At 32.1% G+C, this 16,087-nt stretch overlaps 1 protein-coding gene across 2 annotated transcripts in view; it reads right to left on the reverse strand.

Moving 5' to 3' along the window:
* Positions 1-13: 13 nt before the first annotated feature.
* LOC143239524 (A disintegrin and metalloproteinase with thrombospondin motifs 20-like) overlaps positions 14-16,087 on the reverse strand; it is a 102,913-nt gene continuing 86,839 nt past the window's right edge. For both annotated transcript variants that reach the window (XM_076480679.1, XM_076480678.1), the window contains 7 exons: positions 15,186-15,398; positions 14,293-14,428; positions 12,354-12,546; positions 11,336-11,472; positions 9,275-9,471; positions 7,102-7,199; positions 14-4,881 (listed from right to left, as the gene is read on the reverse strand). In XM_076480679.1, coding sequence (XP_076336794.1) covers positions 7,107-7,199; positions 9,275-9,471; positions 11,336-11,472; positions 12,354-12,546; positions 14,293-14,428; positions 15,186-15,398 — 969 coding nt within the window. In that variant the 3' untranslated portion in view covers positions 14-4,881; positions 7,102-7,106. The remainder of the gene's footprint in view (positions 4,882-7,101; positions 7,200-9,274; positions 9,472-11,335; positions 11,473-12,353; positions 12,547-14,292; positions 14,429-15,185; positions 15,399-16,087) is intronic.

Below are 16,087 nucleotides of genomic sequence, written 5' to 3' on the forward strand. Positions count from 1 at the left end.
CAACTCGCTTCACTTAAAGAAAAAAAAAAAAAGGGCATATTTTATTAGACCTGGACTTTGACACAAAAAGAACACACATACTCGATTAATCCCAACTCAGGTTTGTTACTAACACATTCAATGTGTCGTATTTAAATATTTCATGAAAATAAAACAATTGGTGCTGTTTTTTTTAAAAACTTTCTACATCAAACAACAATCCTATCCTGGCTAGGCCAAATGAAGACCAAACTATGATTATATTCCTGACATTCTGTCTCAACTATTGATATAATTCTCAAAGTAAGTTGTAGTTAAATATCGTAATAATATGAACGGCATAAGAAAAAGGAAAGCTCTAACTTATTATGCTGGAAGTTTAAAATAGATGCTTTCCTTTCGCGTTTTTACTTTTATGAGTTTACCTTACAAATTTCAGTTAAAAAATATACAACAGATATACCGTGTATCTTACCTACAGATATATCTTCCACTTCACCAATACAAACCACCTGTTCAAACCAGTATAACACAAGTTTCCTTAGTGTTCCAAAGGTGATTGGTAAAAAACAAAACTTAAGAATCTTCCATTCGAGACAAGTGTTTGTATTTCAAAACAAATCTTTAATTATTTAGAAACTTTGATAGTAAAACTGACGGTTTTCCACTCCCAGCCGTCAATAACAAAGAGCTTAATAACATGATAGCTCATTCGTTAATTAAATAATAATAATACAAATAATATAATCAAATCCTATCATACTGAGATACCACAAGAACAAGTCTAAAAGCTAACTTTCAAGTCATATAACAAACTTTGCGTGCTAAAAAAAGGCAAAACGAACTGGAAAAAGAATTACTTATAAAAAAATCTCCACTAGGATATAGACTTACAGATGTTAAATGAAATGCCTATATACAGAGATGTAGAAAACACAACCTAGTAAAATAAGCTCTTGGCACATTGACGTTTAACTTATTTGATTGTTAAACATTACAACTTTATTACTGACTTTCTCAAGGCAGTGTCTAAACATGTAAAAAAAACCCACAGAACATTAGGTTTCAAACATTTTATAAAACACCAGAGAGCTTTCTTTTTATGTATAGATTTAGGCAAAGGGGTTTTGTTGTCCAGCAATTTCTGAGTGACCACTATTCCCGTGGATAGTCATCGACTGCAACACCATCTAGAACTAAACTCGTGAAAAGAATCAACCATCTGAAGTTCAAAGGCAAGAAAAGCCCTTTGGAGTCTCTGGTACATAAAGTCCTGATTAACCTTTTTTTTCTCTCTCTCTCTGAGTCTATATGACTGATCATATATGGGAGGTGTGGCTTTCTTCAATATCTCAACAAGCACCATATTTGAGCAAAGACGGTCTATATAAAGTATAAAATGGCAGTGACCTCAAAAATAGATCCCGAGAGATTCAATTACTATATTAATAGTAAGTGTTCAGCGACACAACATAAGTATATATATGTCTTGTGTCATGCGTATTAAAAGTATTAACAATCTGAAGAAAGTACTGACATGACTACTTTCCTTCACTTGAATATGATTCTCTACTGTATGATAAACTTAAGATGGTTACCGCATCTGTTAATTAAACTTCTTGTTTCAAGTTATATGTCAAATCACAATCGGCCAATAAATAAGCTTTAACGTAATGATGTGAAATTTTATGGAGATGTTTATTTTAAAAAAGCTTTAATTAATTATACTTATTTAAACGTTTTTACGAGTTTGTATTCAACTGGCCGAGAGTTTACTAATATTTCGAAAACAGATTATTATATTTGTATTGTTTATTCAATAAAAATTCTAATTTTGAGAAATAATTGGAGAACTAACACAACCAAAATTATCCTTCCAGAAAAAAAGCACACTACAATTAGACAATAAGGAATATGAAGTTGCTTGAAGTTACTTGAATATAAAAACAACAACAAACAAACAAAAAATAATTTACAACCCATTTTCTAGGTAAAAACTTCATTATTTTTACGGTGGTTCTAAGCTTAGACCAGTTTGACTTATTCGCCGTTCTGTGTCGAGATATCAGAAGTAAAAGTTTACAGATATATCACCTTTTGCTTAACGCGAGTTTAAAAGGTGAAAGGCCTAACATGTCAAACATATTAATTCGTTAACTGTCTTAATGTGTTAGCATCGTTTGACTTTCAGCTTTAGGCCTACGAGTTGGCAGATTTTTCAGTACTTGTTTAGCACGGGCTCATAGAGATTGGCACTAAAATTACGGGTTCACTATTTTCATTGTGTTTGCTTAACATTACTTTATAGGTGTAGGCCTACGAGATGGCAGATTTATTAGCATCTGTTCAGCATGAGTTTTCAGAAATGGGCACTAGGACTACGAGTTCGCTACTTTCTTAATGTGTTTGCTTAAATCTATAGGTTATGTTCTAGGCCTACGAGTTCTTTACTTTCCTTATGTGCTTATTTCACTTTAAAGGTGTAGGCTCTAAAAGGATACTAAGCCTACGAGTTCATTAAATTATTCATGTGCGTTTCCTTGACTTTACATGGTAGATTCTAGGTAATCTAAGATATTAAAACATAAATACATTCACTCGTTACAGGACACAAACTTACGGACTATATATTTTTAAAGTGAAAGTATGAAAATTTTAAAACAATGCATAAAACCTGTAGTTAAGGTTATGGACGCCCTAAAGCCAAGAGAATGATAAATATAGTATAAAAAAGCATGCTAAGTTTCTCTCCCTCTTAGTTTGAATAAATGAATGTTTCGCACATACACGCCATGACAAGTTTTAATATACAGAACTGGTTATAATATACAACACACAACTTACTGTTGTACTGATTACCTATTACCTGATTGTTGGTGTTACTTCAAAGTTTTCTTGGTATGGTGTCACGGTAGAGTTTAATGGTTTAATACTACGAAGTCTTTACTAAAACTTCAACCGTGTGTCGGGTTTCATGACACCTGGAGGATATGGCCATTATTTTTCTATTATACAATGGCCAATAATGTAGGAAGAACATCCATTCAGAGAGAGAGATGACCTTATTGTGATTAATTCAGTTTTCGTCTTGAATTTCTCTTGAATAAAGCTCAACACAGTTTGAGAGAAGATTTAAAATTAAGTTACGTATCTCAAAATCACTTCAATCTTATACACGAAAACTACACATGTAGGTGGAAACTTTCGAGTCGATATTAGTTTGAGGATAATATTTAAGGTACAAGTTATATATATATTGTTAAACTGAGAATAGACGCTATGTCATGTAATTAAATACCTCCACAGTTTGAACCGTGACCTTTTTGTTTTTTGTTTTAATTTTATTTTGACAAACACGTATTGAAATCGCGAGGGTATGCCACTAAATAAGATCTAGCTAACTGTTTAGTAACCCTGAAGTGTTCGTCTAATTTAAAAGTTTTAATATTTCACGAACTACCAACAAATGCAATTTAAATTAGTTAATATAGAAATTTCCTTTTTTCTAGTTAAATTACAATATGCAAAATGCCAAAAAATTACAATTTTAAAGAATGTTGTGTCATAGAAGAAACGTTGATTTAAATCATTTGCAGAATTACTAAGCGAATATTCACTTGGAGTAAGCTGTATAACATAGAGCAAATAGTTAAGACCACTTACAGAAATCAACGTGTATTAAGTATGTTCTATAAAGCTGAGAAAACAAAAAAGCTGGATACACAAACGTATTAGTAACGAGATACTCACGTGGAATAGGATGTGTAAAGTAGCTAAAAGACTAAGTTAATACTTGTATTAGCCCAGATGAAATTTGAGAATACAAAATTGCACGACATGCCAACCAAAGCTACTAAATATAGCTACGTATTGGTTGTCCGATATTTTATTAATTACCCATTTTTCAAATGACTTATCAATTTATGTATAACCCGAAAATCGACTAAGCTGCTGATGAACCATGGAAAATTAAATGTATTTTTTCATTATGTTACAAAAGGTAATTGTAAATATTGAATGGTTAGTTGTATGAGCCATAATCGTACACACTAAAAACAAAATACGACAGGGAATAAGTATCAGTTCAAAGTTATTTCACTTTCTTCATAACATCACAATAACCAATTAGAAAAAGAAATTCATTTACGGCAAAAATTAGTCATATATATATATATATATAGCTATTGTTAAATATATATATTTAAAATATATATATTTTTAAACGAATAACAAGAAAACGTGATACCGTTTAGACAGCCGTATTACGGAAAATTTACTTTCCAGAAAAAACGAATAAAATATTAAAAGTTTCCCATAACTAACAATAAAATTGGTTACTTTAAAAAGAAAAAGATAGACATTTTATACTTTTTTGTGATAAGTAACCAAAAATTTTTTAAACATGTTCTATCAACCAATAACCATGGCACAATATTTTTAAACAATGAATAATTAAAGTGTGATAGTGCTTAACAACAAATAACCAAAAAAAAGTTGACATTTTTTGTCAATAGGTAACCACAATATGTGACACTTTTTGGCAGAAAACGATTAGAAAAAGTGATACTGTCTAACAACAACAACCAAAACAAATGTAATGCTTTTTTAATAAAAGATAACCAGATTTTGTGCTACCTTCTTGCCAATCCGGAAATCGTCAAACATTTAAGTTTTTATGGCTAAACCACCAACCATTTCGTCAACGCAGAGCGAGGAGAAAAAATTCTTTTCTTTAGCACTCCAAATATGACGCGTTTTTATAAGGTGGTGTTAAAAAAACCGAAACATAACAGCGATGACAGGAGCTTTTTACATGTGAACAAGTGTTAAAAACAATACTGTACTCAAGGGCCCTGCTGACCACTACCGGTATCCAGAAGAATCTCTCTTCTATATGTGATCCTGAAAAAAATAAAACAAAATGTTTACATCTGGTGGGAATGTTCTAATGATGGAAAGAAAGTATACATCATATACCAGAAAATGCAAACGCTAGCTGCATTTTCTAACCTTTAGCAGTTTCATTCTATTCACTTGTGTTAACTCTAAACTGATGTTGTTTTTGTCTTTTTAACTATGAAATAGTTTTTCTTAAACATTTAACGTTATGACTATTTCTTGTCATAATAACAACTATTGACTTCATATGAGAACAACAGATATATTGGGTATACTAATAATATTGGTATCTATGTTTTCTACTTGTAAGTTGTGACCACAATTCAGGGTAGACTAATCTTTATTATTAGGCTTGTCTTTCAGGTTGAGCAGAAATTAAGGAGAAACTAAATTAATAAATTTCAGTTACTAGAGCTGCCCCTCTGCAAAACTTTATAGCAATCCGATAATTTTAACCTTTTACAATTATAATAAAGTTTTATAAAGACAAGCAGGGATCTGTATCTATGCAAGTAAGCCAGCTATAGTAGTATAGAAACTTTTAATGCTACAAACATTATTGAAACAAAAAAGTCACAACTATAGAAACAGAATTACTTAAACCTGAAATTTTGTTTATCCCTACTTTGGTCCAAACTAACAAAATTACAGTGATAGGGTATAGTTTGTATAATTAAAAAAAAAAAGAAAAAGGAATTCAGTTTTTCTTGATTTGACAAAATATTGTGCCCCAGCAATATAAAGAGTGGGACATGGTTCAATTTTATTACTCATCAGGATCTCTACCAACTTTCATTACAAGAAAAGAATCATTGCAACCCAGATGGAAAGGTTCTGTGAAATAATTAGATAAGGTTTGTCATTTTTTTCTGTATGCTCATCTGAAAAAGTCAGTCACTTACTTACTTAGGTAAAAATTATTTGAAATATGGAAATTTTTATTCAATCCATACAGTGATTTAGGTGACTTTATAAATACAATAAGCTTTAGTCTTGCTCAGGCAATGCTGTGAAATAGTCATTGTTAATATTTAGATATACAGATTTGTAAAACCAGGAATATGGAGCCATTAAGAACTACCATACTCAAGGATAAGAGAACTCTTGACATAAAGAAAGGTTTTAAAAACTGTTGATTTGTAAAACCTGAAATATGAAGCTTTTCGCAGAAAAACAAAATTTTGATAACATGGGAATTAATGTTAGCTAAAAACAAAAACCTGAAAGTCTAGATCTTACACCTGGAAGGCAGAAATGAGGGAGAGTTCACTAATTAAATGCACAGCAAACAGGTAGAGATTAGAATTCTCAAATCAGATTGCACAAATAGTTAGCAATAAAGAGAGGCTTCAGTAATTAGATGAAATGCCTGGAGGCCAAAGACAAGGGTTTACAAATATTTTTCATTTCCTTCAAATTAGAGCTAGATGGTGTACAAACAAATCCATGCAAGTTTTAGTCAATTACTTGGAAAAATACTAAGCAACATGTGCTGTAGAACCACAGAATACTTCCAATTAAAGTATGCATTCTTACTTTGATGGCTGTTCCTCTCTAATCTCTATATAAAAAATCTTAATAATCAAAAAGCAAAATGTTAAAATGTTACTTTTACAGATGAAGGAAATATGAAAGAAGTTATTAGAATTAGCTGTGGTAATTGTCAATTAGATAAAATGATAAAAGTTGAGTGACAAAATATTTTAAAATAACAATGTTTATACTTGAAAATTAAACTTCTAATAAGAGATAAAATAATTATAAAAGTTTGTAGCAGTTGTGAGATCTATTTCTGAATTTAATATTAAACAAAACAGAGAAGCAGCAATGATAAATAATCAGCAGTTACCAAACTATGGGTAAGAGCATGTGGGTGACAAGAGGTATTAGGGCAAGTTGCAGAAAAAACAACAACGCATGGTATAACAAAAATGTTTATTTTTACATTATTTACATAGTTATGATTGTAAATGTAAACAATCAAACAAAACATAAAATATAAGAACAATTATAGACTTTATTTAAATAGAATCTAAAACGAACATTATAGGAATCAACCAGAATAGCCATGGGAGAGGGAATTAGTGTTACATCTCAATAAAGTCTTGTACAGCTGTTATAATCTATTGCAAGTTAAAAACTGTATAACTTTTGAAAACATCTGTATGACTTGTTTTAAAAAAAAATTAATAATCTTTGTAACTATAACAATACAATTTTTACCTTGGTCAAAGTGGTGCTACATCTAACATGAGACCACTGACATCTGGTGTACATTTTCCACAATAACCACCACATTTACCTTGGACTGTTTCTCCATTCTAGAATATCAGAATTAAAGAAAAAATAACCATCAAATTCTCTGTATCTCATAACATTTTAAGAAATAAGCAAATAAATGAACACCTATTTATTTCTAAACCCAAATTTGTGCACATTGATTTAACTGCCATTATCAACAGTTTTGTAAATTTAACACATTTTTTAATACTCTATTTTACTGTTTTCACATGCTATTGACGATTACACTATGTAACAAAATTTTTACTTTTTCTTGTTCTTGGGCAGAAAGTGTTATTTCCTAATTGCTTATGCCTAAAGTAAATGTAAAAGACCTATATTTCTCTTCAAAAACTTTGCTTTTGTGACCTGGGTAATGAAATTTTCAAATTTACCCATTTTCCAGAACATTCCAGGTAGATTCAGTGCTGAGTAGCTGATAGAGAATTTTCTCGAAGTTACAAGAATTTTCAAGAACTTTCTATAATGTTGTAGAAGAGGAGATAGATGTTGAAGATCCAGATTACAATTTCAGAGGTGCAGCTGGTGAGAGAAACCCATACTACTCCAACCAAAGAGACCTCAATGACATGATCTGAGATCATGGTCTCACAAAGTCAAATGCTGAGCTTTTGACATTTGGTCTGAAGGAGTGGGATTTGTTAGATGAAAGTGTGCAAGTTGCAAGTCAGAGGAAGCGTCACCAACATTTTTCAAGCTTTTTCACTCATCAAGATGGGCTCTACTCCTGCCACAATGTATCCAGTATGTGCAAGGCAATTGGTATTGCCTGTAACCTGAATGAGTGGTGCCTCTTCACTGATAGCTCATCCAGAAGCCTCAAGGCTGTGGTTCTCCATAATGGGAATAAGTATCCTTCTCTTCCCCTGGCTCATTTGGTACACCTCAAAGAGGAATACAACAGCATCAAGAGCTTGCTAGAAGCCTTGAAGTATGACTGGAAGGTTATCGGAGACTTCAAAATGGTGGCATTCCTGATGGGTCTCCAAGGAGGCTTTATTACCAAGTTTCTCTGTTATCTTTGCCTTTGGGACAGCAGGGACACTGCAGTGCATTACAACAGAAAGCACTGGCCACAACGGGTCAAGTTCTCTGTGAGGAGGCACAATGTCAAGTGTGAGCCACAAGTGGACTTCCAGAATATGTTGTTCCCATGTCTTATGAAACAATTTGTCACAGCTCTTAATGAGGAGTCTGCAGCCTTCAAGTACATTCAAGACTTCTTCCCTAAGCTGTCTGAGGCAAAGGTCAAAGCTGGTGTCTTCGTAGGACCACAAATAAAGAAGATCCTGGAGTTCACAGAATTCCCCAAGAAGCTTAGTAGGAAGGAAAAAAAGCTTGGGGCAATCACAAGGCCAAAAATTATGTGGAACTGTTTGAGGCTTTGGTTAATTTTTAAATTTCATTAGCCAGGTCGCAAAAGCAAAGTCTGAAGAGAATAATGGCCATTTTCTGTACTTTTACAATATAAGCAATTAAGAAATAACACATACTATCCAGGAACAAAACTTGTGTTAACATAGAGTTAAGTTATAGAAATGCTACTAATCTATTTACAGTTAACTTTAACATACTTATTACCAAAAACTATTTTTTAACTTGTTAAAACAAAGAAATCTAGATACAATAAAAAAGCAATAAAGTGTCTAAAAGGGATAGTTACAACTGAAAAAAAAAAAAATTAGAGTGACCAACAATAGAATCCTAATTCTGCACTTTTGGAGTCATTTCTATCGATTCTTATAAATGAAAAATGAACAGATATGACTAGGTATTTTACTTGTACAATGATCAGATTTTCCTATACCGACCAGTTACTATTGACGATTTTAAACAGATGCAAATAAAGAAATACAACATTACAAATTTAAATTTAGGGTACAACTGTTATAATTAGGAAGTCCTTATCCTTACCATCTCAAAATCTACTAGAGAGTGTAATTGTTGTCTCTAATAATATCTTTACACCTGTCATAAAAAGATGATTCTTATTTCTAGCATTCTTATACTTGCTACTAGAAGGCAGTTCTTATCTTCATTCATCCAATATGTGTAGTTTGATACTTTACACCTGCTACTAGAAGGTGGTTCTTACCTTCAGTATATGTAGTTTGATAGTAGTCGTGGTACCATACTTTTCCCACTGAGTGGCTTTCGATACGATAAAACCTGTACCCTTTAAGTTAATAGAGAAATGACCTTGAGGGCACTCTTTGAGACTGTAACAATCCCCTGCCTCTCCATATCTTACCCTCTGTCCATGTGGTGTTTTACTGAAGGTGAAATCATCAGCTAATACATATAAATAAAAAAATACAACTGTTACAAAAAATTGAAAAACTAGACACAAAGTTTATAAACAGGTGAATAGCAACAAAAATGTTGTTAAGTTTATGGATGTAAACAAAAGAATTTGTCATCACTAGGACTAAAACTAATAAAAAACAATTGGCACTGAAAATATTTAATAATGAATATAAGGGGCACGAAAAGAGTCATAAAATACTGCCAATTAAAACCTTTTTTAAATAACATCAATGTAAAGTGGATGAAAGAGAGAAGTAATATGAAAGTTGAGAGGATGTAAAACTGTGTAAAATGGACAAACATTATTACTTAAATCAAATTGAATTTGGTATATTACTTGAAGAACCCTTGATGAGATAACTGGAGAGTTGAAAGCCTGCGAGAAATTATTGATGACGAGAAACCCACTTGAAATAAAAACGTATCTCAGAGCAGCTTGTATGGGTATGAACACTTTTGTTCATAAGCAGAGAATAATGTTTCAACCTTTCTGAAGATGACCTAGGAAGGTTGAAATGTTGTTCTCTGCTTATCAATAAAAGTGTTAATACCCATATTAGCCACTCTGAGATACAGCCTGAGAGAAAGTGGGTGCCAAACTTAACAAGTGTATAATAGGAGAAAAAGTATTCAAATAATTTATATCAGGCACCTGATGATAAAAAATAAACAAACATCAACACATGGTAATAATGTGCAAACTAAAAGTGACTGGTGTTAGATGTTTGTCTCCTAGTGGTCAGTGGTTTGAAATTAGGGATGACACAATGTTACTTGGTAAACAAGTCCATAACTGGAAAGAGAAGAGCCTCTGACTTAAATGCTACAGCTTTTAGACTAAGTAAGACTGGAAATAAGTGACTCTTGACAATGTAAAAACTTACAATATTATCAACCAGGCTGTGTCTAAACATGAAAGGAGCATGAAAGAAAAGTCCATAGATGCTATGTAACACACAAATGTTTCTAATCTTGTCCAAGCCATTGCCAATAAGTTTTTAGCCTCTTTGAAACATCAGTGAACCTGCTGATAGCTCTAATAGTATTTTAGTGATGTTTTTGAAACTCCCAAGCCACAAAACTGTAAGTCAGTCATCAGATATTAAAATCCTCCCTTTTTTAGAACATCTAAAATGAAAATGTCAAAAAATTATATTAAAAAAAAGTATTTACTGATAATCCCTTGGAGGTTCATTTCAAGTTTTAGGTAACTATATTTCATTCCTTTTTATGCTTATGTTACTATATTTCAATTCTTTTAAAAACACTCTTGGGATTCTACAACACAAACAAAAATTCCAAACATCAATTTAGAATTGTTGCTTTGAATGCATACTTACATACTAATACTCATGGCTTAAGTACATCAATTCATCAAAATTTGTGAACCCTGAAATTCCAGGATATCCCCTCTTTATGACCCCTTCATGACTCTTAGAAAAATAAAAACTCTTCACTTGTGTTCTGTGGAATCAAACACTTACACATTGAATTTCTAGACGTTTTGTCAAAAAATGTGAGAAGAACTTAAAAACCAAATAAACACAGAAACAATATAAGTAGTGGAGACAAGTAATGTGGATATTAAAACTTTGCATAAAAAACCAAAAAACAGGTAACAATGTTTCAACCTCCTTAGGTTATCAATTAAGAACGAGTGTACATCTTTTACATTACATTTTATATGTTCCAATTTCAGACTTAAATATATAAAAACAAGTTATTACAATAAGCTCTTGTACAACACTAACCTGTTGTACATCTTAACATAAACATTACTTTAACACATTGCACAACACTGTAGTCTGCTATATAGTTTAACATAAACAAGTCATGATGTGTAACTTACTAATGACCTGTAGAGTTGTAAGATTCACAGCCAGCTTGCTGAACACAGTCAAGCCTGATTCCACCCTTCTCTCAGTCACACAAGGACAGGAATCCTGGCGATTTCCACCATAAGGACACGTGTCAGGATTCAACAACCTGTAGCCAGAAAACCAAATCATGGGATCTCAAGATTTCCTTGAAATATTAACTTAACAAACCACACAAAAAATCTTTACTTCTTTTAACAAAAGTTCAATAAAATTATTTCTGTTTAGCTTGGAAAAATTATATTATAAAGGTCAAGTAGTCCTTATATGAATTTCTATACTCATAAACGAATTTTTTCCTCATATTATTTTTACTTTTTCCCACTTGAACAGTATCTAATGTGACATGACACAGTTTCAATAACAAGGACAGAAACCATTAAAAGTTCAAGCATAGTCACACACAATATTGAACTGTTGACCGTTCAGCAGCAGCAAACTTTGTGGCTATTTTTAACACTGAAGTTCCGATTTATTATCGAGTTATTTTATAATTTGCCTGTTACAATATTCGGGTCAAACCATTCTGTTTATGAAAACATACATACGTAACCCCAGCAGTAATAAGTGGGATTAACAGCAATATGCACAGTGTTTTACTTAAACTTTTTATATTATCATAGTCAAATATCACATCAGTCCTCTAATGAAGAAAGTCAGAGATCCAAAACGACATGGTACATACATAGTTAAAAATGTTTATCAAACCAATGAATCGACAAAGTTAATGTTAAATGAGTAGTAGGATTGGCTATCACAGTTGCAAGTGCACAACGTGCTCAATATCATTTGTTAGTATAGCAGTTCGAGTTTTGAGCTTTCTAACTTGCAGCCCAGCATGCTAACACTTAAATCACATTTGTGTAGCATTGACCGTCCAACTACATAAACCCAACACCAAAAAGTGTCGAAATGTTACAGTACTCTTAGTTCATCTACAGAGAATTACAATTCTAGTAACATAAAATGTTTTCAGAAAAACACACACACCTTTTGTCATATATTTCAGAATAATTGTTGCTCTCTCCACTAGGTAGCGATATATATTCCTGAGGGTTTGAGGTGTTCATTTTGGCACAGTATATCTTCACTATTTTTCCACGCACATAAAAGTCTTGTTCGCCATCTTCCTTCAGTCCTCTCTGTTTCTGGATGTCGTGGCAACTGACAGCAGAAGCAGAACCTAGGCCGAGTAATTTGGTATTATTGATAATATACAGATGACATGGAAACCTGAGACATGTTTTCAAACACACACTCCAGGTTGAAGCATGAAAAGTGATTATTATTATTATTCTTTTAGAAAACAGTATTAGAAAGTGGTTAGTTTTTAGGTATAGAACATGCACAGACGATATGTTTTGGATGTTTATGTACAAAGCTGCAAGTTATTTGAGCCCTTCTTACTGCTGAAATTCGAACAATGATTTTAGGCTCGCAGCTTTGGAAATTTACCACTGAGCCAGAGGGGATAGATACAAATGAAGTGACTTATGTTGCATATTGCAATCCTATTACTCATTTGAGGGTGCTTTCACAAGTAGAATCGAATGCAAGTTATATTTCTGAAAACTAAAACGTAAAAACACAACCCTCATAATACATAATAAGAAATGTGATATTAAGTTTTCACGGACTTTGCAAATGTTCTGTTGTGCATGTCTTGACATCAGCACAAATGACAAAATTAGGTACTACCTTTGAAATGCACAGCTTTCTATCCTTCAGAAATTAAGAGCTGTATAATTAAAGTTTAGTTAATTAATTACATTAATCTTTAATACGGCGCCACCTGGAGAAAGTACTATGTGATATTATAAGATTATACAAAAGCTCTATTGTTTACGATAATAATAGCTTTTTACAACAAACAAACTTGGTTTCAGGTACCATACAAAAAATTATTATTCATATTTGATTAACTTATAGCATTGCCATGATAACACGTGGAGGTTTATTTCTCCTCATGGTGGAAAATATAAACGCTGAGGTGTGGAAAATAAAGCACAAGAGAGCAAGATCCCTTTGCACCTACACTTACGCCTAACAAACGTAAGTGAAAGAAGAAGAAAAAATATATGATTTTGAACTTTGTTAATACAGGTGATCTCTTTAAATAAATATAACAATTCTTTGCTGTGGAATTGATACATTTTAATTATTTAATAGGAGATTATAGTCTGTCAAATGAATCAAAATCTAGAGTTATTAGAATTTTTATTGCCTGTATTAAGTCTTTGTTGAAATTTTGAGAAAACGATTTTTAGTCTTACATAATTTAACCAAAGTGTCAAGATGTCACGGGTTTAATCTTTATTTTGCGTTTCTAATTACCTCAACTATAAAACCGTGAGATAAATTGATGTTTATTATTTTGCGCGGTTAGTTGACCTAACCATGAAGATAAGACGCTGATTCTTATTTTGTATTTCCGTATTAAATATTTTACATTACTTTGTGACATTTGTAATGGATGTATTTATAAACTTGAAGAAGGAAAGAGACACTAAATATCATGCACAAAATTAATCGGTCTAGTCATATAAACCGGTTATACAATTACAATTATTGACGTATGAGAATTATTAGACATAAAGAAACAAAGTATTGTTGTAAGTTGCAACGTTGTAATGGCCGTTTCTATAAATGAACATTTATTTAAAAAACAAAAATTGTTACATGTGACGGCACCTATCGTTTATTTCATTTATATAAATAATGTTGAACGAATAAATAAATTATTATGGTAAGCTGTCAGGCGGATAACACCTGGAACCAGGCTGTTATAATCCTGAAAGGTTAGGCTTAATGATTTTTTTTATATACTCTTATTATTTTGTTCAAGTTGTATCATTGACGAAGAAAATATTTTCTTCACTTTGAAATTTCTATGAATAACTTTATTTAATGAAATTAGACACAAACTTACATGTTCTCATAGTGCACTTGCGTTTCTTCTTTGGACGCAGAGCTGGGTTGCATCTTTTTCTAGAGATTCTTTTACCTTCCAGGTTATAACATGGAACTCTACGCCTTTGTTTCCCCACACCACAAGATACCGGGCACTGAAATTAACCGTTCAGTAATATTTAACATAGTCATACACACGTTAACAACGTTACACATAATTATTTCAGCCCTTCTTATTAAATTAACGAACGTATAGATTCATAGTAAATAAATATCGAGAACAATGTTCTCGGTCAGGCGTTAGGCCTAACTAATTCGATCCTCAATCTGTTTATTTTATGTGCAAAGAAAGAGGTCAAATATGAATACGAATGTTCTAAAATTAGTAGCAGAAATATAGAGACGACCTCATATTATAACATTAACTGAGTAAAAAAAAAAAAAAAAACACAAAAAAAAAACGTATTACGCCATTAACGGAAGAAATCTCGAATTAAACCACTGGAGATAAAAAGTTATAATCGACCTCATCTTACACCATTGGAAACAATTATGAAATAGACATTGTATTAAACCACTAGCAGTTAAAATTTAGGAACGATATTATATTACCTGAAAACATTTAGAATACAAGGAACATGCAGAAAGTTTCAGAATATTTTGAAATTATAAGAAACGACAAAGAATAAAATATTTTCATTTGTAATTTTTGTTATACGATAATTTTTCTTTGCTTCAAACAACATCGATACTTAAACGTTTCAACTCCAAAAATTTAATTTCAAAATATTTCAATTCGTTTGCTTTAGGGATAAAATATCATTATGCAACAGAGAAAAATCTGGCTTTATTTTATGAATAAATATATGATTAAAAAATAAAGAAATGTATAATTAAGGCAGATGAACTCACAGCTCGCCAAGGCCATGGTTTCCACACAGCGCCACTGTTACAGTAGCCTAAGTTGCAAAACCTATACGTTTTAGGACGTTTTTCACGGTCGCACCATGGTTTACTCTTATTGAGTGATTCTGGTATAGGTTCAGGGTTCACCCAGCCATAAGAATTGACCTCGTGACAGAAAGCTCTTCGTAGCTGTACACCTGGTCCACAAGAACTTGAACACTATCAAAGAACAGTATTAAAATTACTGAACGTTAATTATTAATGCTACTGAATGTTAAGTGTCAATGCTAATAAAAAATAACTTAAAGTCGTTAATTATCAGTTATCAACGTACTTGGAGTAATGAAGGTGATGAGGCCTATGTTATTACATTTATTCATCTAAGATAAAAATACGGTCGAAATAATTGATTTTGATTGGCGACAAAGTGGCGTATCACGTTGCAAGAATAAAATTTGAGAAATTAAAAACCGCAACAGAGCTGGTATATACTGTCAATTAAAACGATTAGTTACAGGTGTCGACCAAGTGATTAAAAGCGAAATAATTAATCGGTTACACACGTTTTAATTATACCAACCAAAAAATCACAAAATACATAAGTGATGCTTCTTTACACAGATAACTGAATATTATAGTTTCATTTTGTACCAGGTTAAGATAAACGTCAACTAATAAATCGAAATATTACCAACGAAACGCGGGTGTATTTCCATCTTCGCTAAGCATAATGGTAATTTATTTTCGACAGATCTCATTTACATCTCTCGTGGTGACTTATTTATCAGTAAACCTGAAGGCAAATAACGAAAATTCGATCCTTGAAATGGGCACAACACAAACAGTCCATTGCTCCCCCTCTTTTCAGTATTAGAACGCTAAAATTCGAGTTTTGACATTCGCGATGG

Source organism: Tachypleus tridentatus, chromosome 13 (assembly GCF_004210375.1).
Source record: "Tachypleus tridentatus isolate NWPU-2018 chromosome 13, ASM421037v1, whole genome shotgun sequence".
NCBI classification, from domain to species: domain Eukaryota; kingdom Metazoa; phylum Arthropoda; class Merostomata; order Xiphosura; family Limulidae; genus Tachypleus; species Tachypleus tridentatus.